At 40.0% G+C, this 23,330-nt stretch overlaps 1 protein-coding gene across 1 annotated transcript; it reads left to right on the top strand.

Moving 5' to 3' along the window:
- Positions 1-5,408: 5,408 nt before the first annotated feature.
- Positions 5,409-23,325, top strand: ammecr1 (AMMECR nuclear protein 1). The gene is made up of 6 exons (XM_085175359.1): positions 5,409-7,024; positions 11,752-11,862; positions 14,143-14,257; positions 14,888-14,978; positions 15,105-15,201; positions 19,923-23,325. Exons 1-6 carry the CDS (start codon positions 6,549-6,551, stop codon positions 20,035-20,037), a joined length of 1,005 nt encoding a protein of 334 aa, XP_085031485.1. The 5' UTR covers positions 5,409-6,548; the 3' UTR covers positions 20,038-23,325.
- The last annotated feature ends 5 nt before the right edge of the window (positions 23,326-23,330 follow it).

Genomic DNA, 23,330 nt, shown 5'->3' with positions numbered 1-23,330 from the left:
ATCCCTATTTAATATTTAAATAGCCATACTTAAAAGTAATTAACTACAGACACAGTGAGGAGAGCACTAGAGTTTTACTGTCCAGGCAACAACACGAAACTCAGTAGCTAAGGTAGAGATGCCAGGATTAATAAACACAAATAAATAAATGAACGAAAGAATGAAAGCGCAAGAGGGGACTATTTGTTTTTTCAAAAAGACAGGAAGAATATAAGGAGAGATGGGTGAGTGACATAACGCCCCACTCGATGAGATGAGTTTTTCAGCCTACAATGGATAAATGGGGGAGTGACTCTTGTCTTCTAGCTGGAAGAGAAAGGTCATTACGCTGGGAGCCAGAGGGGGAAAACAGCTGAGTCCAGATAAAACGATGATGACAAGGTTTCTGCAGGGAAGACAGAGCTAAGCTGACAATAAGAGCAGCAGAAACTGGGGCACAGATTCACATTGCATTTATGTGTTTCTGATAATATGCAGTAACGTATCATTTTATGACAGTAACCAGTCCAACCAAACACATCAAGGAAATGTATTGAATGAATGGGACAAGTGAGCACATAATTGGACCATATGCAAACTTTGACCTCTGTCAATACTTGGAACTCCTTGGGAGAAGCATAAGCGCCAATAGAGCTTGTCCTCACCAGCCAACACAGATGTCTGACTCAGCCCCACCCCTCCTCTGACTGAAGCTCTTGACCTCATATTACATTTTTGCAGTGTGATTAAATGAAATATGATAACACATAGCAACCACGGGCATGTCCTATATTCATCCTAAGAATTAGCCACTATCCTGCCATTTCTAAAACCCTACAGTTACGACACACTGACAGTGGTATGAAATAGAGGTATTTTGCAATTGCTTACCATTAAGTGATTGTTTTGCTATTGAGTCGTTTGTCACAATATGTTGAAGGAGATTTGAGAACCAATAAATCCTTACTATTGATTAAAAAAAAAAAAAACAGAAAACCTTGGTGGTGCCCCTATACCTAACTCCATGTTTATGTGAATCATGTTCATCATCATGTCTCCTCTCAGCTGTGATCTCAGAGGCAAGTGAGTCCTGCTGCTGTGGGAAATTCCACCACAAGGCGTAATAACAACATGCCAGACAGTCCCAGCTCCCAGGAATAGAGCAGACAGTAAATGAATGGAACAAAACAGCCTAATCTTTCCATTTATATTCACATAATGATTAGTGCAGATACATGTATTTTTCTTAAAAATGTAAAACTGCAGAGCCAGTGATAAATTCTCTCAGTGTGGGGGTTACTTAAAGCCATCTCGACCTTGACAACAGTGCACGCACTTAGACTGCAGCTAGAAGGGGAGGAAATTCAGCCTGCTTCCCCCTTTCCTGTTGCAGCTTCAAAGATAATCTGGACGTGGTGGATTGCATTGCAATGACATCACCCGTGCCTCAGTTCCAATGGTTACACGAACAGGGTTTCAAAGAGAATACAGTCTGCTCAGCTGCACTAAGCTATGTGTACATACCAGCTTCATGCTCTACTGAGCTAAAAGCCCCATAATGGTGTTTGCCATTAACCACGGAAAGTTTAACATATGATCAAACTCATTTCTGTTTCATAAAAATGTATTAATAATTAAAATTATGCTAAATATCTGTTGAGTTGAGTGAACTTGAACAATTGCCTACAGAAATGAATCACTGAGATGTCAGCGAGATTAACTGACTGTGTAGATGTGCATGTGACAATAAGTGAAATTATGTGTTGCCACATAAGAAAACACAAGACAAATTTCCCTTGCTTCATTTATTGTGTAATACAATAAATGCAGGCATCTGCATTTTTTTACTATTATTTTTCTTTTAAAACAATTTTTTACAACTGTTTTGTCTGCGCACTTCACATCATTTTTGAGTGCTTTCAGGAACCTGCATAGCTACAAAATGTGAGTATATAATATGACTACATTTACATCCAATGTTAGGGTTACATGTTTTTCCCCATAAAAGGGACAACAGAAAAAAAAACCCAATTCAGCCAAGCAGGAAAATGGAAGCTTAGAACACTTTAAACCTGCAGTGCTCTGCATAAGAAAGCCTGTTTGGAGGCGAAAGCTGGAAAGGGATCAGTCAGCACAGCCAACAATAATTAGTTGTACATTTTCAAAGAGGCTTGAAGCCTTATGCTGAGTCAGTCATGAGGCACTTTATGGGAGCAGTGTCTGTAGGTTACTGCTCTGATAAACAGAAATATGTCTGAACTTGACAGCCAAGGAGGTGAAGCCAAATCAAGGAAAATACTGTCAATGATAATATAAGTATAAGCATACTAATACTTTGGGCATAGGCAGCATTACAGTAATTGACATCAATTTTTTGGCTCTGGAAGAACCGAGGATACTGTTGGGTTGCTACACTAGCATTGAACTGATGCTGACAGTAATATTTAAGGATGATATACTGATCTTTAATTTAAGCACATATGAAAATATTGTACTGTGTAATTATTCTTTTTCAGTGCTTTTGTTGTTACAGTTGGACTCTAAGGAACTTGACTGAATTTTGAGATTTATTTGCCTTTCTGTAGATACTATAATAATATTGTTTTCATTGTTTTTCTTTTTTTGTTGACCATGGTTACAATAAAGTTCCTTAGAGTTTACTGATAACACAGCAACAGCAATTGATATTGGGGAATATGCCAGTGGAGTACTTTTAGATTAAAAAACAGCCTTTGACACTGTTGAACATAAATGATTATTTTAAAACATACAGATGTATGGACATAAAAAAAACTGTGAGACAATGTGAAATGTCAAACAGTCGTGGGTTAAGGCATGACACCCGGTTAAGAGAGTGTCAGTACCCGTAGCCATGTTTTGTAAAATGTCAATGTTGTCGTTAGCTCTGAATAAAGCAAAAGTAGTTATCATTATAGTCATAGTATTATCATAGTGTTATTATAGTATTATGTGTTTAATAGCACAAAAAAGGAACAAAGACTGAGTAACTTTAGTTTGACGTCGCCCCTCTGCCGTCTGTTCTCATATTTAGTAGACGACAGTTAGCTGTGTTGAACCTGCAAAACATCATCTTGGAGCTCAAAGTATGGATGTCATCTTATATCACAATCCTGCACAAAAAATATAAGTCAAGTAATAATGTCACCAAATGACTATATAATGTTAAGGATAGCAAATGTCAAACTAGATGTTGCTGCTTATGTAAGTGAAAAAACCACAGAAAAACACCTTAATCTGTAAGAAACTCTGCTTTCAGCAGCACCGTTTCCAGCAAAAAAAAAAAAAATGCTTTGGTAAACTCACTGTAACACAGAACAAACAGCTGACAGAAAAAAAGTCATTGGCTGCTGGAAAGTTAATCAGCTAAAAAGCCTAATATTGTTCTCGGGGTCTGATGGGACCCAAATCAGAGCTAAATTTAGCTCTGATGTGGCACAGATGTATCCAAGTAAATATGTTTTTCTGCTTTCATTCAACTGCACGTTTGTTGAATATTGACATTTGGTAAAGATGACAACTGTTACCTTTTTTAAAAAATTGCATTGTCTGGATATGGTTATTTTAGAATATAATTGATAATTAATTGCACTATTTCTGGGTTTTTGTGGGTTCTTTGTACATTTTAACTATTCCGAGTTAGAAAGTTGGTCAGATATTAATTTTGTTTGAGTCCCTCAAATAGAAATTGTTTTGCCATATAAATTTAGTAATTCAGCTTTGGTTAAAACTGAAATTGATACACTTAAATTAAAAAAAAAAAAAACCCTGAAAACTGTTGTTTATTCTGTTTGGGTTAATGATAATATACCACATATAAAATGGAATTAAATAAATTTATACTGACAAACATACATCTTTTTCTCCTTTTATTAAACACATCTTTTGTTCAAATTAATAACATTAACAAACAACTTAAAACTGGGGGGTTCCTCATGGATCTGTATTAGGACCATTCTTGTTCATTTTATGCATTAATGACATTGTGTCATTTCCAGATCACTACAAACAATATTATTTGCAGATGACACCAAACTTCTATGTTGTGATAACAATTTGGAACACCTTCTGACTGCATTGGGAAAAGAGTTAAGTAAATGAAAGATGAACATTTTAATTTAATGACCTGGTTGAGCTTAAAACTGTCCAAATGCACAAATATAAAGAATTTGTTTCAAGTTAGAAAAAAACATCCCGTAGTATCATAAAACTATAGATTTAATAAACAGGCTGTAAGAACCTATGGTAAATATTTCAGTATTACAGTCAAGAGACTAAAATATAAAAATAACTGCACAGAGGAAACAAAAACTTGCATGTCACTGCCTATGTTCACACAGCTGTATAAAAACAAAAAACAATGAATATGAGGAAGAGCTGGCTTGGTAAATATGTGGTTTGACTTCTCTGTTTTGCTGAGTTCTCACTGTAATCTCATAATGATATTACTGTCGCCTGTTATTATTGTTATGTTCACATATCTATGAGAATGTTATATTTTTGTTCATTTTTGCATTATGGAGTAGGTGTTGATAAGACCTACACACAGGCAAAGGCCAAAAATGCTGACTTTAATTAATTTGATTACATTTAAATTTTGCATGTAATTTCTTTACAAAGTACATTGTAAAACAAATGTAATGGAATCTGGTCAAAGCATCTAGTTAAAAACTAGGTTTTTTGACTCTGGTTCAAAGCAGCAAATGGTCTAAATAATACTTGTCTTAAATATGACAGACATCAGTGATCCCCCTTCAAATGAAAGTGAACCTAATGGCAGGTGTATTTGTGTAGCTGACTGCAAGTCTTTTGAATATACGGGAGAGAAGGAGCCTTAAGTGTGCTAATTTCACAGTCTACATCCTTTATCAGAGTCCGTAGAAAAGAAGATGTCCTTTCCCAACTGCATCTAAGCATTATTTCCCTCTGCTGTACATGCAGTGTTTAATGTCTACCCACTCCGTTCTTTATTGATATATTAATTCCTGACTGAAGGGCAGAATGGGAAGGAGGTGGGGTAAGAGAACGATTCAGGAGACACAGAACTCGACATTAGACGTGTGTGGATGTATTTATTTGTTTACTCTTCCAGGGTCCTGGATGACATGAAGCCACGACATTTCTAGCAGCAGCAGCCCCGAGAGCGGCCATATGATATGTCTGTGTGCCACATTTTATATCGGCCACTCGGAATAGATTACATTAGAGGCAGTTTCTCAAAAGAACGTGCGTAACTTTATCTGAACTCACAGCGCTGTGAAATCCAGACACTGTCAAATCAGTTTACAGCAGTCAGTCGGCTCCTATGCCTTTTATAACTTGGGGGGGGGGGGGGGGGGGGGCGTCGGCACCGATACTTTACCATGCACGCACGCATATACACATACACACGCATGGACGTCAAGAGCGCGCATGCTTCCGCGGCCCCGTGCACTTCTTCTGAATTGCAAATCTGATACCCCAGAAGCTACGCATTATGTGTAGCAAGTGGGCGCAACACGTTTTCTGAATCCGGTTCCGGTGTGCCGACGACACCGATGCCCGTGCCCACAGACTGATCACAGGGCTTTTACCCGAACAGCACCGAATTGTAGCAGCTGAGAGACGGATGCGGGGCTCGTCAAATCCAGAGGATTTCTCACGGCTCACGGACTAGAATGCTCTTCTCTGTGTATCCCCATGAACGGATGACAACCTCCAAACAAACCTATACTGAAAACTTTCAGCTGTCCGTTTGACGCGGGGGTGTTATTGAGATTTCTTCCCCCTCCTTCTCACCAGATTCAAGAAAGAGGCATCATGCAGGTGCAAACTGTGGGCTAACGTTACTGATATGACTTGCTGGGCGCTGACGCGTTTCATTGTGCCATGACAACCCTGCATTGTCAGATGCCATTTTACTCTGCGCTATCCCAGCGTCTGGAATTCCAACATACTGGGCCTGTTGTGTAATTAGAAGTTCGTGAGGCAGTAACAAACAAGCTGGTGCAATGAGGGGCTACGCTGTCCAAGACACTGTGCGCAATTTGTGCTGAATCTTATGGGTCCTGCGTACTCAAGCTCCCGGCTTCCACTTGGAGAGGTGTGCAGCGGGGCTACAGCGCACTGGCTGTCGGCTTCACATCTGGACCGCTTGGCTACTGTCATCTGCGGCCTGTTCGGACCGTGCACACCCTGAACTTGTGTGTTTTAAGGGGTACTGGCTGTGATCGCCTCGGATGCGGATGGTGTCGTGTTAGGGAGAACGAGGGGCTATTAGGCTGGGAGTTGACGTTATAGGTGATCCACTGGAACACCGAGATCCAAAGCTGGACTGGCTGACTACTCGAGAAAAAAACTGCTTATCCCAGCTATGGATTTTCCGTAGCAAAGTCACGCATTTTTAAAGGCAACGCTAGGGTGACACTGCAGTCTTCTCGCCACATCGGTTATTTCGTCGTCCGACAAAAAATAAAAGAGTGAAAGTGGAGTATTGTCCGTCGTACGTATCAACGCAGTGGGATTTCTACGTCTGGTCGGCGTTCCCCCCCACCCTTCCCGCGGTGACGGTTATGGGTCGGAAGCGGTGTGTCGGTGCAGATTGTTCCAAGATGGCGGCCGGGTGCTGCGGGGTGAAGAAGCAGAAACTGTCGGGATCGCCCGGATCAGGGGGTCCCGGCGGGGTGGGGGCGGGAAGCGGGGTGGCAGGAACCGGACATTGTGGCTCGGAGCTGGGGATTGGCTCCTCCGCGACAGTTGCAGCGGCGGCGAACGTGAGCCGAGCCAACGGCCTGGGGGGACCCGGGGGTAACGTTAGCGGCAGCAGTAGTAGTAGTGGTAGCAGCGGCACAAACGCTCTGTCCCCAGCCCCGGCCGGATATAATACATCCGGCCTCTCCCCGAATCTCAGCCCAGGACCTGGTTCGGGAAGTGGAGGCAGAAAAATGGTCGTTTCGGCGGAGATGTGCTGCTTCTGTTTTGACGTGCTTTATTGCCATCTGTACGGATACCAACCTCCGAGAACACCCAGGTTTACAAATGATCCCTAGTGAGTATTTTCTTGTCTGCTGTTGTTTGCTGCATGTCAAAGGCTCACTGTCCTATTCTCCCAGAAAATGTATGTGGCAGCACGCTTCGTGGCTTCAGCTCCGGTTTCTGTTCAGTTTTGAGAACACAAACTGTCACTTCGAAACACCCTTTTGCTTCTCGTGAATTTACACCGAAAAGCTCGCGAATACAGCTTGAATTGGCCAAGTTGGAATATCGGGCCTTGTCGAAGAGACTGTCTACACTGGCCTGTCGCTAAACTAGCTGACCACTAACGCTACAGCGAATTTGATATAGTGCTTATAAAATAATCTTTTATGTCACTGGATAGAGTGAAAGGTCATTCTTATATTTCCTGTTGGCACTTTGCGAAAGAGACCGTTTACAGTGCTGTCAGACCAACTCTTAATAACACTGCTAACGTAAGCTAAGGGTGTTTGCTACTAGCTTTAGCTGTTACCAGCTAGCCACTTAGTCTAAAATCATAGAGGTTTGAACGAAGATAACGTCGTTGACTTTTTTTTAGTTTAACACCGATAGCTTCGTTAGGTGAAACATACGACTCAACGTGTTAACTTTTAATATTTTGTATGTTAATATCAAGAATATTTTAACTCGCCCTGAATGAACTCTGCTTTGCCACATACTAGGCTTAGCTTTGTTAGCTTCGAGCTACATTAGCTTAGTAACGAAGTATTAACAAGCTTTTAGGAATTAAATTAATGGTAAATATGCTGAGAACCTCGGCTATCATGACTACGAAACCAGCCGGCGGGTTTTACAGTAAGTTTTTGTGTGGTGTGGACAAGACCAGTGTAGAAACACATAAAAATACCCGATTTTTGGCACCAAACAACAAAGAAAAGGTGGTGCTTGCTAAGTACTTAGCAGCACTAATCTTTGCTGAATTTAACCGGCGATAAAAGAAGAGCAGTGGCGGCGTTAGATAAAGCTAAAAAATAGTTTAACTGTTTCGCTGTTTAACCATGCGAAGCATTCGTTGAGCGAGGTGTTTTTTGTATTAACTGTTTAAAAAAAATCAATAAATGTATGTTTTCTGCTCCTAAATGCATTCCTGCGCCCTCAACCGAGACATTTGTCTCCACCTCATGTTATAGCGTCTGGCTTGCGGTTGTTTAACCCAACATATAAGCCTGTAAGACGGTTATTTACATTGGCAGCCGTACCCAACAATTTCATTAACCATTATAAATATAATAGGCCAGATGACTTTGAAATAACTTTTTGATCTTGTGTGATCATTAAAAGAATGAGAAATCTTGTCTTTCCATTGTACTGTCACGTGACACAGAGACATACTTATCCCTTTAGACAGACAATAAATTACATTGCTGTATACATGTTGGGTGTATGCATGCTGTGGGTTGTTTGTATCTACCAGCTCAAACATTCCAGTGTTTATGGAAATCATTACCTACCATGGCAAACGGTCCCCTGTGTACACTGTAATACATATGTAACACACACACTGCTTTTTGCATGTGTTTATTTGCATTTATTGTGTTGAATATGCAGAGATGCTGATTTTGACATCTTGACCTCTGAAAGGAAATCCAGCTTGCAGGAATCTTTAATGATAAAAGGGCATCCTCAAAGTCTGTCAGACAATTCCAAGTCTCTCTCAACTGCATGTCAGAAAACTGTAGGCAGAAATGCTTACACATTCAAATATACAGATTGCTCAAAACTCAGTGGTGGGTGTCACCTGACATGTCTCTGACAAAATAGAGCTTGTTAGGCCAGAGTTTGTGTTGCTAGACTTACCTAATGCACAATAAGCTAAATAAGAAATGCATTCTTGATGGTAAAACTAAAAAATGTTTATTTTTCATATTTGAGTTGTAGTAATATTTTTGCTCATTAATTCCAGGACTGCACTGACAAATGCAAAAATCCTTAAAGAGAATTCTCCTCATGTTGGCCCCCATACTGGTCTTGCAGCCTATATGGGTGTTTCCAGTGATAATACACTCACGCCCACATTTTCTGTTGTACCTCCCAATAAGAGACTATGGAGAAGGAAAAACTGTGAAAAACAAAAAAATTAGTGCAAATTACTCCAGTCCCTTGTCCACTCTTAGCAAAAAAGCCTCAAACATTAAGTGACATTGCGTTGGTAATCAGGATAAGTGCATCACTGCAGGGAGAGTATGAGTATTTGAAATGCCAGCAATGGGGCACAGACCTTGGTAAATCTCATATTTACTGAATATTTCTGTGTCCAGCAAAGTGTCATGCAGTTTAATAAATGGCAAGTATTTGGTGCTGACTTTCTAAATATTGCAGTAAGGGTATATTCTCCACAGCAGAACAAATTTACTGAAGTGATCATGCAATATTTACATTTGGGAGCCTCTCTTAAAGGCACAAATCTTGTCCATTTTTAACTCTGGCTGGCCAGTCTTTAAGGCTGAGCATTGGGCTTGTGCTTAACCTTCAGATTAAACCCAGACATGTACTCGTGTCTAGGAATGTAGTATGCTAATGGCCACACAGAAAAACTCCCACAGGTTTGAGCAACTCATGGTCTTGGGTGCCCTTGACATGCCCTTCTCTTGGGGCCATTGTCAGTTTGAATTATTTAAATGCTGCAACAATGCTGCTGTATTTGACATAGATGCACTGCTCTGCGCAGTTAGTTGATCAGCTCTGCAAAATCACATTAGTTGTGATGATATCAAAATTTTGAGCGATTAAAAATGTGTGTTCTGAAGACATAAACATGAGTTTGTTGTGTTTCCCGTGCATCCATTTCAATGATCAAACAACATTAAACATTGTCTGCATTTTTTTTTCTGTTTATCTAGTTTTGGACTTACAGCTATTTAGCATCCGCTTTAAATATAATGAAATATTTGAGTGTATTTAAAATACATTTGCTGTATTTTTACTGCAAGGAGACTAATAAATTATGCCGTCCACCAGCTGCTGCCACAGTCATGTTAGCAAGGCTAGTCAGCTAATTTAGACTAGCTAGCTGACACAGCAGGAATATGGCGTGCTCGTGCCTGTGACCGTTTTGTTCAGTTCTTTCAAATCATGCCAGACCCTTTAGTCTGGGTGAGGTTAATTTGAAACTCCAGACCGGATGCTCTGTGCCGTTCCTGCATCTGACTTCCTGCCCTCACCATCTGGTTTGTGCAGCTTGACCCGGCTCCCATTAAAAATAGACTCGGCGTGTGTTGTTAGTAAAGCAGAGAGCTGGTTTTGAGATGCATCCATATGCGCTTTGGGAACTACACGCATAGTGGACCCCTAGTAGGAATGAGCAATGTTGAATGGGTAGGCATTGCTTAATGAAATGTTATGTTGGATACAAATTTTGTAAAAGTGAATCAGCCACTGAAATTTAAGGTTCGCAATTTGAAAAAAAATTAAAATGTAGAAATCATGCTAAGTTTCTGAGTGTACTGATCCACTGTGTTACCAGAATAAATGAATAATGGCTCCTTTTTTGACTACATTACCATCTAACGGAAGAAAATCATTCACTTCTCTTGCCAGCTGAAGCCACTTTTAGTTAAGTTTTAGTTTTTTAAATGTATTTTATTTTTTTAGATAAATGAAACTTCATTGAACCAGGAGTCATTTTGATTTGTATAAATTATCATTTAAATGTCGTCAGATAAAACACACCCTTTTTTTCTTAGGCTTTACACATGTCCAATATTTTAGGAGTGAACTCAGAGATGCTGGAAAAGACTGTTCTGTCACTGAATAATTTGTCAGGGATATAATAATACTGTGAAACCTTTGTAGCTAAACTGTAAAAGTGTCATGCTGAATTTTGAATTGAATGCTGAATTATTTTTATCTGTACTTAGAATCTGACTGGTGGTTTTAATCTGGAAAGAGATCATTTGGAGCCCTACAGTGGCATGTGAGAATAAAACTTTACATAATCAAATGACTGTACATGATGCAATATACATATATAGTGTGTGTATATAAAATTTATGTATTTATTATTATTTTCTTTTCTTTCTTTTTTTACAATGTGAAGCTATAGATGACAAAAACAAAACCTTTAAGTATAGTGTTTCAGACACACATTGGACAGATGACAAAAAGGTATGCAGGGTAGATGGGGTGTGTGTTCTTATTTCCATAATTCCATGGGCCATACACCCTGTTTTGCATGGTTTTGCCATGGACATGCCATGATGCCTTCCAGCATTGACTGTTGTACTCAGCAATGCTTGATGAATGTATGCAAACCAAAAGGAGGTGTGTACCTTTTATTGTCCTGTTCTCTGCCTAATGCACTTTTGGCTCCAGTGAAACAGCATGTAACTAGGTAATTTGGTGTTTTTCACACAGTGAGTCCAATGAGGAATTTAAAAATAAACAAAAAACCTTGTGTAGTTGGTTTCTTTTTTCCAATATGTTTTTTTTTTTTTTTTTACCCGCTACCATAAAAGCTGGAAAATGTAGTAAGTGTAGAAAATCATTGTTTCAAAAAGAGATTTGGGTTATTCTGTTGTGGCTGGACAGATGGCCCAGTGCTATGGGCTAAAGTCTTTGATGACAATTAATCCGTAATAATGTGAGACACTTGTCCCATTTCAGTCCAATGTGAAAAGGTCTGTCTTACTAGCTGCAAAAAACTCGGCAATGTGTACTTCCAATGAGCATTTCTCATCTTGTGTAAACACATTAATGTTCAACTACTTTAACACGGTATCTTGTTCGTCTGTTGTTTTTCAGCCCGCTGTTTGTCACATGGAAAATAGGCAGAGACAAGCGGTTGAGGGGTTGTATAGGTACATTTTCTGCCATGAATCTGCACTCAGGACTCAGGGAGTACACCCTTACCAGGTAAGCAAATATGGGGACTCACTACTTTGTGCTTCAGAACTGCAGACCTCTGTCACAGAGAAGAAACATTCAGAAACGGCACAAAATGTTATTAGTGGGGGAAAAAGAGTAAATTGAAGTCATATTGAAGGTTATTTTTTTAAATTCATTTATTTTTTAAATTTCATTTGTGTTGCGTTTTGAGTGGAACTGATGTTTGTCTTTGATTCCTGATCCTGGAGCTTGGAAAATATTCCACAATAATGTTCTTTAGTTTTCTGTAAAGGTTTGAATTAATTACATCTATTTGGGGGGGAAAAAGTAGTGGGATTAAAGGACAAACGTGAACCCTTGAATTCCAGGAATGCAGATCACTGAAGGGTGTAATAAGGAGAAGTCATCGTAGGCTTTTTGGAAAGATGTTAGTTCTTCACCTCGGTTATCAGATGCCGAACACTGTGGACAGTGTTTTTGCTCCTATAGTAGACTTCCAAACACTGAGAGAATCAATGCCAACATGGACTGAAGCTGTTCTGGAGACACATGGAGGTCTCCTATCTTGTGACCACCTTTTCTTTTGGTGGTCAAAGGAGCTTGCAAAGAAAAGCGTCTGGACTTCTTTAAGTTACTTGAAGACGTTTCACCTCTCATCCGAGAAGCTTCTTCAGTTCTAAGGTCAAATGGTGGAGAGTCCCAGATATAAACCTAGTGGGAGTATCCCCCCACAGAGGGACAAAATGACCCCCTGATGATCCTCTAATTGCCTGAGCCAAGGTGTGAAACTGGGTATTAAAAACAAGCGGCATAAAGATTTACCTTTGTCTAAAGAAGACAAATAAAAATACTGTTTAGGTTCTGAATGTGCACGATTGTGTTTGTCATTTGTCAAGCAGAATGCTACATAACCATTTATGCTCATGCAAAAATGCAGTTGTCTTGTCTCAGTGCAGGTGCCATAACGCTGTCCATGCGACAAGGCCAAACAACACGAAAGTGCACCCTTCACTAGCAGTTGTTAGGACATTTGTGCCACGCATCACTGTTCTTGAACTACACTGCCTGTGTGTGGTATGTGTTGGCATGTAATTTATCTCCATTAGTACCTTGGATAAGTTTCAACAGCTGGTCTTAACTGCTGTGTTGGTCTTTGCTAAGACGTGTCTGTAGAATCACCAAGTCTTAACTACCCCTGTTTGTGATGATTATGAATGACCAAAGCAAAAAAAAAAAGAAAAAAAAAAAAAGGCAAAATCACTGGAAAAAGGCCTAAGAAAATTTAAAAAGTGTGCAATCTGCACAAACACTTGTCTGAGTGGCAAAAGATCAAGAAACAGTAGTGGATTAGGAAATAAATAGATAGAAAGTTGTTGGGAATGGAGCATCTTATGCTAAGCAAACAATCATGGGAAAAGCTTTAGATCCTCCCAATCAATTCAAGAAAGCTGGGGTAATCAGACATATGGATCCTCCACTAGTGTTATCAGTAAACAGTGACAATTCATGTTTTTGGTGAGGACAAACCACCTTTTACTGGTTTTTGCCACAGTGGAAAGCAGCAGTGCTGACCTGCTTCTTTTCCTTTGACATCCTTGTAGTATATACAGATAAATAGCTCATATAGAATTAAAACCTGTCAGTTAGCTCGTAAATGTTAAATATGTTCAGAAGATGGCTTTTCCTCTTCCTCAAATAGTCTGGTTTCATAAAAGGCAGCATCCGACATTCAACATGGCTACAAGTATGCTTTGTTACAAGCTTGTGCACCTGTATCCCCACTCCTAAATAGGCTTGGTTTGTTTATGGCCAGTCGTAGAAGAGAAGTTGGGTCACAACTAAACGGTGCGAGTGGTGTAACTGACACTGCCTCGATTATACTCTGTTGTGGATGCGGACAGCTGGAGACCCGATGGCTAAATAGTCGTTCCTGTCATACTCCTTTGAAGTCCGCCACCTGAGGTGCATGTGCAGTTGATACATTGTAATGTTAATTCTCTGTGGACAAGTCAACAAAAACAAAACAGGCCGGCTGGCCATCCGAATGGGTCTTCACATTCACTGTCTGATGAGGAAATTTATATCACACAGACTTGTGGACATGGAAAGTATATATATAACCACTAGTCCCCCCCAAAAAAAAAGAAAAAAAAAAAGACAAAAACCCCTCCCAAAACAAACAAAACATATTTCATTCTGTTGCAAAGTGTGCTACTATATTTGTTACATACCAGCACCAGGACGGTGATCCCTGTGCTGAGTCACCTCTTGTAATGCTGATTTGCTTTTGTACTTTGATGTCTCCAGTGCCCTTAAAGACAGCCGCTTCCCCCCTATGACAAGGGATGAGCTGCCTCGCCTCTTCTGCTCAGTGTCTCTTCTCACCAACTTTGAAGACGTCGGTGATTACCTTGACTGGGAGGTAAAAGATGTTATTTGCTTGAACATGGCTGAGCAGAGGGATTTGCCCCTGCACTTTTGTGGTGCTTTGCAGCTTTGATGCAGACTAACGTGCATCTCATTCTTCAAGCTATTATTGTACACGAATGTGTCCACATGTTATTTCTGGGTTTGTCACTTGAAGGCATACCCAGCATTCTTGAAGTGGCAGCATAGTTTTAAAACATTGTATTTATAAAAGAAAAAAAGTTTGCTTTAAATTAAAATTTTCTGGCTTTCAAAATTGGATTAGTTTGATTGGGTGCTGTATACTTTTCCAAAACATCAGTAGATGTCTTTACCAGCTGTTATCTGTGAAAATAAATATGATTTGGAGCTACAGTTTGATCAATAGTACCTTTTTTTAATTGTAGTTTTAATTTCCAGCAGAGGACTGAAAATTAAGAATAATACGTGAACAGAAATGAGAATATCCTGTAATAAACTGGAGCTTCAACCATGCAGTACATTGCATTTAGATAAAAAATGTAAAACATTCCATCATTAACTTGGAAGTGCATTTTGAATGGAATAACCTGTTTCTCCACAGCTCTGTCTTCATTGGATGAAGAGATTTATAGGGATTTATTTTTGTGCCTGTCTTGAATTCTAGGTGGGTGTTCACGGTATTAGGATAGAATTTTTCAATGAAAAAGGATCAAAACGCACCGCCACCTACCTACCAGAGGTTGCAAAGGAGCAAGGTAAGATCTTGTTGTGCCTCTAACAATCTAGCTTCCTCTGCTTTTAATAAAGACTGAGTGGTATTGAACCGAGTGGGGAATATGTGGAATTGCTTTAAGAGATTTCACTCCTTTTACTTTAACTAGGTTGGGACCACATTCAAACCATAGATTCCTTACTACGAAAGGGAGGTTACAAAGCTCCCATCACAAATGACTTCAGGAAGACCATTAAGTTAACCAGGTAAGATTACATTTAATTGATTCAATTATCTAATGCTGAAACATTAATGCGTCACTGCTGTACTCTGTTCTTGCAGCACACTTTCATTTAGATCCTTTTACCTGACGTGCACAAGGCTTAACAGAACCAGCACAAATAGAGTTGTATACGTCTGTCTGGATGTACCTATGTGCATATGGGAAAAGGCATATATTGAGTCTGTTGATTAAACCTTTTGTGGCTCTTGAGGAAACTGTGTAAATGTTCCATGAACTGCCATGCCACTTTTCTTGGGGCTGAAGTGAGACAGTGGCAGGCAAAAGAAGAAAACCCAGGATGTAAGAGATGGGTGTAACCACAGTGACATCACCCTTTTGTTATGTGAAGTAATGTTTTAAAACCTTAGCTCAAGGGGTTTTGTCCAAGGGTTTTTTGTTTTTTGGACAAAGTTTCAGCTAACACTATCAAGCTGCATCCAGTTACTGTGGCTAGCTGCTATTTACTCTTCAGTAATATAAAAATCAGTTTGCAGTGACTCATTTGCTTTTAGAGCTCCCATTAACCTCCTAAAACCCGAACTCTTTCATGACATGCATTTTGAATTTTTCTTTGCTATTTGGGTTGATTGGGACCTGATGCATGTAAAAACAAAGAATTAGCAGATTTATTTATTTTTTAACCTAATTTTTGTTTCTGAGACTAATGAGATCCACATATGAGGACATTCGTTTTAAATTTTGATAGAACAGTGGCAGTATAATGTCCTCGTAAGTTGATATCAGGCCCTTGTAGAGAAAAATGTAGTAATTTTGGTCTAGACATCCCAAAATGTGATGTCCACATATGCGGACACCAGGTCCTAGGAGGTTAAGTGAAATTGAAAGCGTTTTCGTTGCCACTTGGTGGACACTAAAAAGACTCTCCTCTGCTTGAATATCCCTTCTTGAGGCCACATTAGCCCTTATTAGCATAACACAGCTAAAGTCCATATGGTAGACTGTATTAGCAGACTGTATTAACAGAAGTGCTAGAAATCTGTAATCTTTTAATGGCCAGCAAGGGTTGACCCCTGGTGGCAAACAAGATGCCCAGTTGTACTGAAATATATGGAAAGATGTCCCTGACCTTCCTCAATCTATATCCTCAGTAGATATCTTCCTGTTTGGTCTCAGTTTCTAGTTAAAAGCCTTGCTGAATATAACAGGATGGTCATTTAGTAACTTATGGTCCCCTTTAGTAAAAAAAAAAAAAAAAAAAAAGTAAGTTAATGTATGGTATACTGCAGTGTGTGCACTGTCTGTCACTTTGAGAGTCAGAGCTGCCCCATACTACTGATGTCTGGTTTCAAAAAGCTAAGATGGCACACAATGCTGAGCTTGAAGTCTAGAAAATGTTCACTTTGCTAGACAACGTGTGATGCACGCTGCCTACATCCATCTTTTATGTAAATTGTTTTCAATTCAATTTCAATTCAATTTTATTTATATAGCGCCAAATCACAACAAATGTCGCCTCAAGGCGCTTCATAGATACAGAGAAAAGCCCAACAATCATATGACCCCCTATGAGCAAGCACTTTGGCGACAGTGGGAAGGAAAAACTCCCTTTTAACAGGAAGAAACCTCCGGCAGAACCAGGCTCAGGGAGGGGCGGCCATCTGCTGCGACCGGTTGGGGTGAGAGAAGGAAGACAGGATAAAAGACATGCTGTGGAAGAGAGACAGAGATTAATAACAGATACGATTCAATACAGAGAGGTCTGTTAACACATAGTGAGTGAGAAAGGTGACTGGAAAGGAAAAACTCAATGCATCATGGGAATCCCCCGGCAGCCTACATCTATTGCAGCATAACTAAGGGAGGATTCAGGGTCACCTGGTCCAGCCCTAACTATATGCTTTAGCAAAAAGGAAAGTTTTAAGCCTAATCTTAAAAGTAGAGATAGTGTCTGTCTCCCGAATCCAAACTGGAAGCTGGTTCCACAGAAGAGGGGCCTGAAAACTGAAGGCTCTCCCTCCCATTCTACTTTTAAATACTCTAGGAACAACAAGTAGGCCTACAGAGCGGGAGCGAAGTGCTCTAATAGGGTGATATGGTACTACAAGGTCATTAAGATAAGATGGGGCCTGATTATTTAAGACCTTGTATGTGAGGAGCAAGATTTTGAATTCAATTCTGGATTTAACAGGAAGCCAATGAAGGGAAGCCAAAACAGGAGAAATATGCTCTCTCTTTCTAGTCCCTGTCAGTACTCTTGCTGCAGCATTTTGGATTAACTGAAGGCTTTTCAGTGAGTTTTTTGGACATCCTGATAATAATGAATTGCAGTAGTCCAGCCTGGAAGTAATAAATGCATGAACTAGTTTTTTCAGCGTCACTCTGAGACAGGATATTTCTAATTTTAGAGATGTTGCGCAAATGGAAGAACGCAGTCTTACATATTTGTTTAATATGTGCGTTGAAGGACATATCCTGGTCAAAAATGACTCCAAGGTTCCTCACAGTGTTACTGGAGGCCAAGGTAATGCCATCCAGAGTAAGAATCTGGTTAGATACCATATTTCTAAGCTTTTCAGCGCCGAGTACAATGACCTCAGTTTTATCTGAGTTAAGAAGCAGAAAGTTAGTGGCCATCCAAGTCTTTATGTCTTTAAGACATTCCTGCAATTTAACTAATTGGTGTGTGTTATCTGGCTTCATGGACAGATAGAGCTGGGTGTCATCTGCATAGCAGTGAAAATGTATGCTATGTCTTCTAATGATGCTGCCTAGGGGAAGCATGTATAATGTAAACAGAATTGGTCCTAGCACTGAACCCTGTGGAACTCCATAATTAACCTCAGTGTGTGAAGAGGACTCTCCATTTACATGCACAAATTGGAGTCTATTAGATAGATATGATACAAACCACTGCAGTGCAATACCTGTAATACCTACAGCATGTTCTAATCGCTCTAATAGGATATTATGGTCAACAGTATCGAATGCTGCACTAAGGTCAAGAAGGACAAGCACAGAGATGAGTCCACTGTCAGAGGCCATAAGAAGATCATTTGTAACCTTCACTAAAGCTGTTTCTGTGCTGTGATGAACTCTGAAACCTGACTGAAACTCTTCAAATAAACCATTCCTCTGCAGATGATCTGTTAGCTGTTTGACAACTACTCTTTCAAGGATTTTTGATATGAAAGGAAGGTTGGAGATTGGCCTATAATTAGCTAAGACTGCTGGGTCTAGAGATGGCTTTTTGAGTAAAGGTTTAACTGCAGCCACCTTGAAGGCCTGTGGTACATAGCCGATTATTAGAGATAGGTTGATCATATATAAGATCGAAGAATTAATCAATGGCAGGACTTCTTTGAGCAGTTTTGTAGGAATGGGGTCTAAAAGACACGTTGATGGTTTGGAGGAAGTAATTATTGAAGTTAACTCAGAAAGATCGATTGGAAAAAAAGAGTCTAACTTAACATCAATGGAACTAAGAGTAGCTGTAGATAATATTACATCTGTGGGATGATTATTGGTAATTTTTTCTCTAATGATAAAAATTTTATTTGTGAAGAAGTTCATGAAGTCATCACTAGTTAACGTTAAAGGGATGGTTGGCTCAAAAGAGCTCTGACTTTTTGTCAGCCTGGCTACAGTGCTGAAGAGAAACCTGGGTTGTTCTTATTTTCTTCAATCAGTGATGAGTAGTAAGCTGTTCTGGCTTTGCGGAGGGCTTTCTTATAAAGCAACAAACTATTTCTCCAGGCTAAATGATGATCCTCTAAATTTGTGACACGCCATTTCCTCTCCAGATTACGAGTCATCTGCTTTAGGGTACGTGTTTGAGAATTATACCACGGGGTCAGGTACATCTGATTAGAGACCTTAGTTTTCATTGGAGCTACAGTATCCAGAGTCGTACGTAGTGAGGAGGTGAAATTATTAACAAGATAATCGACCTCTGTTGGGGTAGCGTTCAGATAGCTGCTCTGCTCTGTGTTGGTACAGGGCATTGACGATGATAACAGTGGCTGGATTATATTCTTAAACTTAGTTACAGCGCTTTCAGAAAGACATCTACTTTGATAAAGTCCACTCTCCACTGCTGCGTAATCAATTATTGTAAATGTAAATGTTATCAAGAAATGATCAGACAGGAGAGGGTTTTCAGGAAACACTGTTAAATGTTCAGTTTCTATGCCATATGTTAAAACAAGATCTAGAGTGTGATTAAAGTGGTGGGTGGGTTCTTTTACATTTTGAGAGAAACCAATTGAGTCTAACAACAGATTAAATGCCATGTTGAGGCTGTCATTTTTAGCATCAACATGGATGTTAAAATCACCCACAATAATTATTTTATCTGAGCTCAGAACTAAATTAGATATAAAGTCTGAGAAATCAGACAGAAACTCTGTGTAAGGCCCAGGTGGACGATAGATGATAACAAGTAAGACTGGTTTCTGAGTTTCACAGCTGGGGTGGACAATGCTAAGCATCAGGTTTTAAACGCAACTCTTTCCAGGAAGTTGCATCATGGTTATTGTATGAGTCAGGTTTAGTAAAAGAAATCACACATACAAGTAAAGTATCATCTGTGGGCCTGCTGCTTTAGTTTTGATAGCTACTGAACATGGAGCCTATTTTAGTACTGACACTGGACTGTATATGAAGAGCAAAGTGAGAGTGATCATGACTCTCCTAACACTGGATTAGAGCAGTTAGCCATCACAACACATCTCTTTTTGTCCCCAGGTACCGTAGCGAGAAGATGACGATGGGCTATGCAGAGTACATCGCCCACCGCCAGCACCATCACTACCAGAATGGCATTGGGCACCCTCTACCACCCTACAACCATTATTCCTGACAGCGAGCCGCATGACCAATCATTGGACCTCTCCGCGGACCTTTTCCCAGGAGAGCCCGCCCCCTCCTGGTCTAGCTATTTCTACTACTGTACCATTTTATGATGATAGTTTCCGTTGCCATGCTGGCCGTCTCCCAGACGTTGACATGGCAACGGGTGGCAACGAAGCGTTATTTGATTCTGACAAGAAATCCACACGTTTCCTTTTCTTTGCCTGTGGTTACGTTTTTGCAGCATATGTATTCCTATATCTGAAACCCCCCGTTCATTCATATTTTTTGAAATTTAATCAAACGTTAGATTTTATTAATCTTTTCAGCGAACCTAATCAGGTGTTTAAGTCTGTGGATGGAAAGAAGTCTCTTCGAGTGGATTAGTCTCGCGCTTCTGTTGTTTAAGCTTTGCTACAATTTTTACATTTACTAAGAATTTTCCTTTTTTCTTAATCTTTACGTTAACCTACTCTTAAACATGTAACACCATGTAGCAAGGCAACTGCAGTTTTCAAAGGCTGTCGTCTCTTCTTGATTCCTCTCAAAAAAAACAAAAACAAAAAAAAAGACTGAGGTTTGTTTTAGCTTGTAAACTCTTGTAGTGTTGTAGTTGGAACTATGTATTGGAATATGTATACTCCAAAGTATAGATGGTAGGATTGTGGTGCCTCTTGACCAGCTTTTGCTGGCAATATTTATTGATTGAGCTCACAATCGTGTGTGTGATTTCTGTGTGTGGATATAGACATTGGTCTGGCACAAGACAAAAAACTAGTAGAAATTGGATGATACTTAAAGATTCCCCTACAAAAGAGTTTGGAAACCTCCCCCTCTGAGTATTTGTAGTGTTTTGGTGTGGAAGCTCTAAACCATGAGCAGCTGTGTCCCTTATCGGTTTTTGTTTTAATAATTTTTTTTAACTTCTTTCAAATTTAAAGTAACTGCTGGAGGAAGCCATTTTGTCCAGGGATAATCGTGTCACCGTGATTTATTAATAAACAGTGTAAAATTCTCTGCATTGGAGAGGGGGAGCGGGCACAACTACAGGTCCCTACAGAAGGGAGGAAAAACACCCCAAAAAAGCATGGCTGAGTAATACTTAGATTTAAGTTGAACGTATGTGTTTGTTTCTGAGTTTACTGGCAGGGAGTCACTTGACAGGGACATGCTATAACTACTCAAAGCCATAATCTCTTCTCTCTATTCCACACTTTTGTAGTCCGTTGTTTGGTTTTGCATTCTTTAACTTCTGGTAGATGTATCAAGTCTCCAGCTTCTGAATGCAAAACCAGTTTCGAGACAGACCGCATCACTTGATATACTTGTCAAAGCAGGTGGGTTTAGTCATTTGCTGAATGTGCTGTATGTTGCCCACGCTAATGGGGAAAGATTGTCTCATCTCTTTACATGATAGCTAACAATGGTCACTCGTCCACAAAGTATTATGTATCAAAGCTGTCATTTTGATCCATTGAAGACGCACAAAGGAAGTGATCTCATTACCATGTTTGTGTCATGTAGAAGTTCATGTCATTGTGTTTAGAAGTGCAGCCAGTCAACGTAGTTGTTGAAACTGCACTACTGCCATTCTGCTCCGGTACTTCACTCTTTAGTGAGATCCCATTGATCCTGTTTGTGTGTCCACGGCGCTAGTAACGTTTTTGTCAGCTTGTATGGGCAGTCAGGTTGAAGCAAACACAGTTGAATTAGTTGGAACAGATTCTCTGCACGGGGCTCAGTGGCTCGCAGTCGAGGTCTACGTATATATGAAAAAGCCTACACATAAAGACTCAACAAGCCATCTTCCATCCAGATATTTACTTGCTGTGAGTCTCATCCGCACACACACTGGGATAGTTGGCTTTACTTGTCAGAACGTTTGAGCCTTGGAGGATCGTCGTGCGGGTCGCTTGTTTCGGGTTTTAGTTCACTAACTGGAATTTTTGAGAGGTTCTTGTTACTTGACCAACATCTTTCTTTGTAACAGCCTTTACTAACTGACAGGTATTTTTTTCTTTATGCAAAAATGTCAAGGGCTTTTGGCACTCCATCCACAGTAACCCGAAATGACCCAGATTTCAGTTGTGTTGCCTTAAATGAATGATTTAAAGAAAGGAAAAAAAAAACAATGGACCAGTAGATGATGCCCTGAGTGTCCCTCTGTCGCTCTTCTCTTTTCCATCATCACACCACAGCGTAGGAAAGAGCTACATAACGTTTTCCTGCTTTAGAATGCCAGTGCTCTCTCTAAGAGGGCAGCTGGATGCCCGCAGCCTTCAGTTTTTTCACCCAGCTGGCGAAAAAAACAAACAAAAACCCAACCCCTGCTCTTAAAGGTGACGTCAGCCGCTGTGGTGTTCAAACTGCGTCTCCTTGTACACTACATGACGAGGAGGAACAGCCAGGTGGTCATTTCCTGGTCCATTAAACACAGCACAACCTGAATTTTTCTGCTGCAAAACCAAATTGACCATGCTCTTTTACATATGTCTTTGTATACACATGCAATGTATTTTGTTGCATGTATGTATGAGTATGAGACCTATGGTTTTATCCATGATATGCTTGATCTATGGCTTACACACTCTTATTAACCATTAAGAGATTTAAGACAAATATGGTGCTATCTGACCTCATATTGGGGTGGTCACAGCTCGTGACTGGTCATGCGGACTCATTGATCATATCATACTTAAAGATGATACATGTAAGATTTTCTCTTTAGTACATTCCTGTGAAATGAGTCATGACGGCACATTTTAATACCGAAGTATGATAGTCACCAATTCATACAGTAGCCCCCAGCAACCTCTGCTTTCACGAAGTTCACTGTGGGTTATTTTGGGATCAATTCCCTATGGGAAATACGGAATATAGTGAAGAAGGAAAAGTCCCAGAAGCAACATGTTACAGGGGCTATGGAATGTACTGTCAGCGGTCGTTATTACAATTTACCAGTGATATATTAAGAGAAAATCTTACATGTTTTACCTTTACTATCCTTGATATATGCAGATCTGTTCAACAGGTGTTTTTATTTTGTTTGTATTTTGTTTGTTTTTGTTTAGTTTATTTCCTACCAGTGCAAGTCAACACCCCTTGCAGGTTTGAAAGGACAAGAAGTCACAAGTTAACCTCATTCCCCTTGATTGCTCCCTACACTGTGGCCCAGCCTCATGGCCTAGTTTGTCAAGGTGTGTGATGTATGTCGTTCGGTAGATGGTGACAGTAGTCGTGGTCGTCTTTAGCCTCCTCCTGCAAAATTTGATGCTGTTTTTTTTCTTTTCTTCCTTTTCTTTT

Source organism: Neolamprologus multifasciatus, chromosome 10 (genome assembly GCF_963576455.1).
Source record: "Neolamprologus multifasciatus chromosome 10, fNeoMul1.2, whole genome shotgun sequence".
NCBI lineage: Eukaryota > Metazoa > Chordata > Actinopteri > Cichliformes > Cichlidae > Neolamprologus > Neolamprologus multifasciatus.
Note: the sequence above shows the minus strand (reverse complement) of the source record. Positions and strands in the feature narration are given on the sequence as shown.

Coding starts and splice junctions, on each gene's coding strand:
- ammecr1 (XM_085175359.1), top strand. CDS start 6,549: ATGGGTCGGAAGCGGTGTGTCGGTGCAGATTGTTCCAAGATGGCGGCC. Junction 11,863..14,142: donor AGGGAGTACACCCTTACCAG/GTAAGCAAATAT, acceptor TGATGTCTCCAG/TGCCCTTAAAGACAGCCGCT. Junction 14,979..15,104: donor AGAGGTTGCAAAGGAGCAAG/GTAAGATCTTGT, acceptor TACTTTAACTAG/GTTGGGACCACATTCAAACC.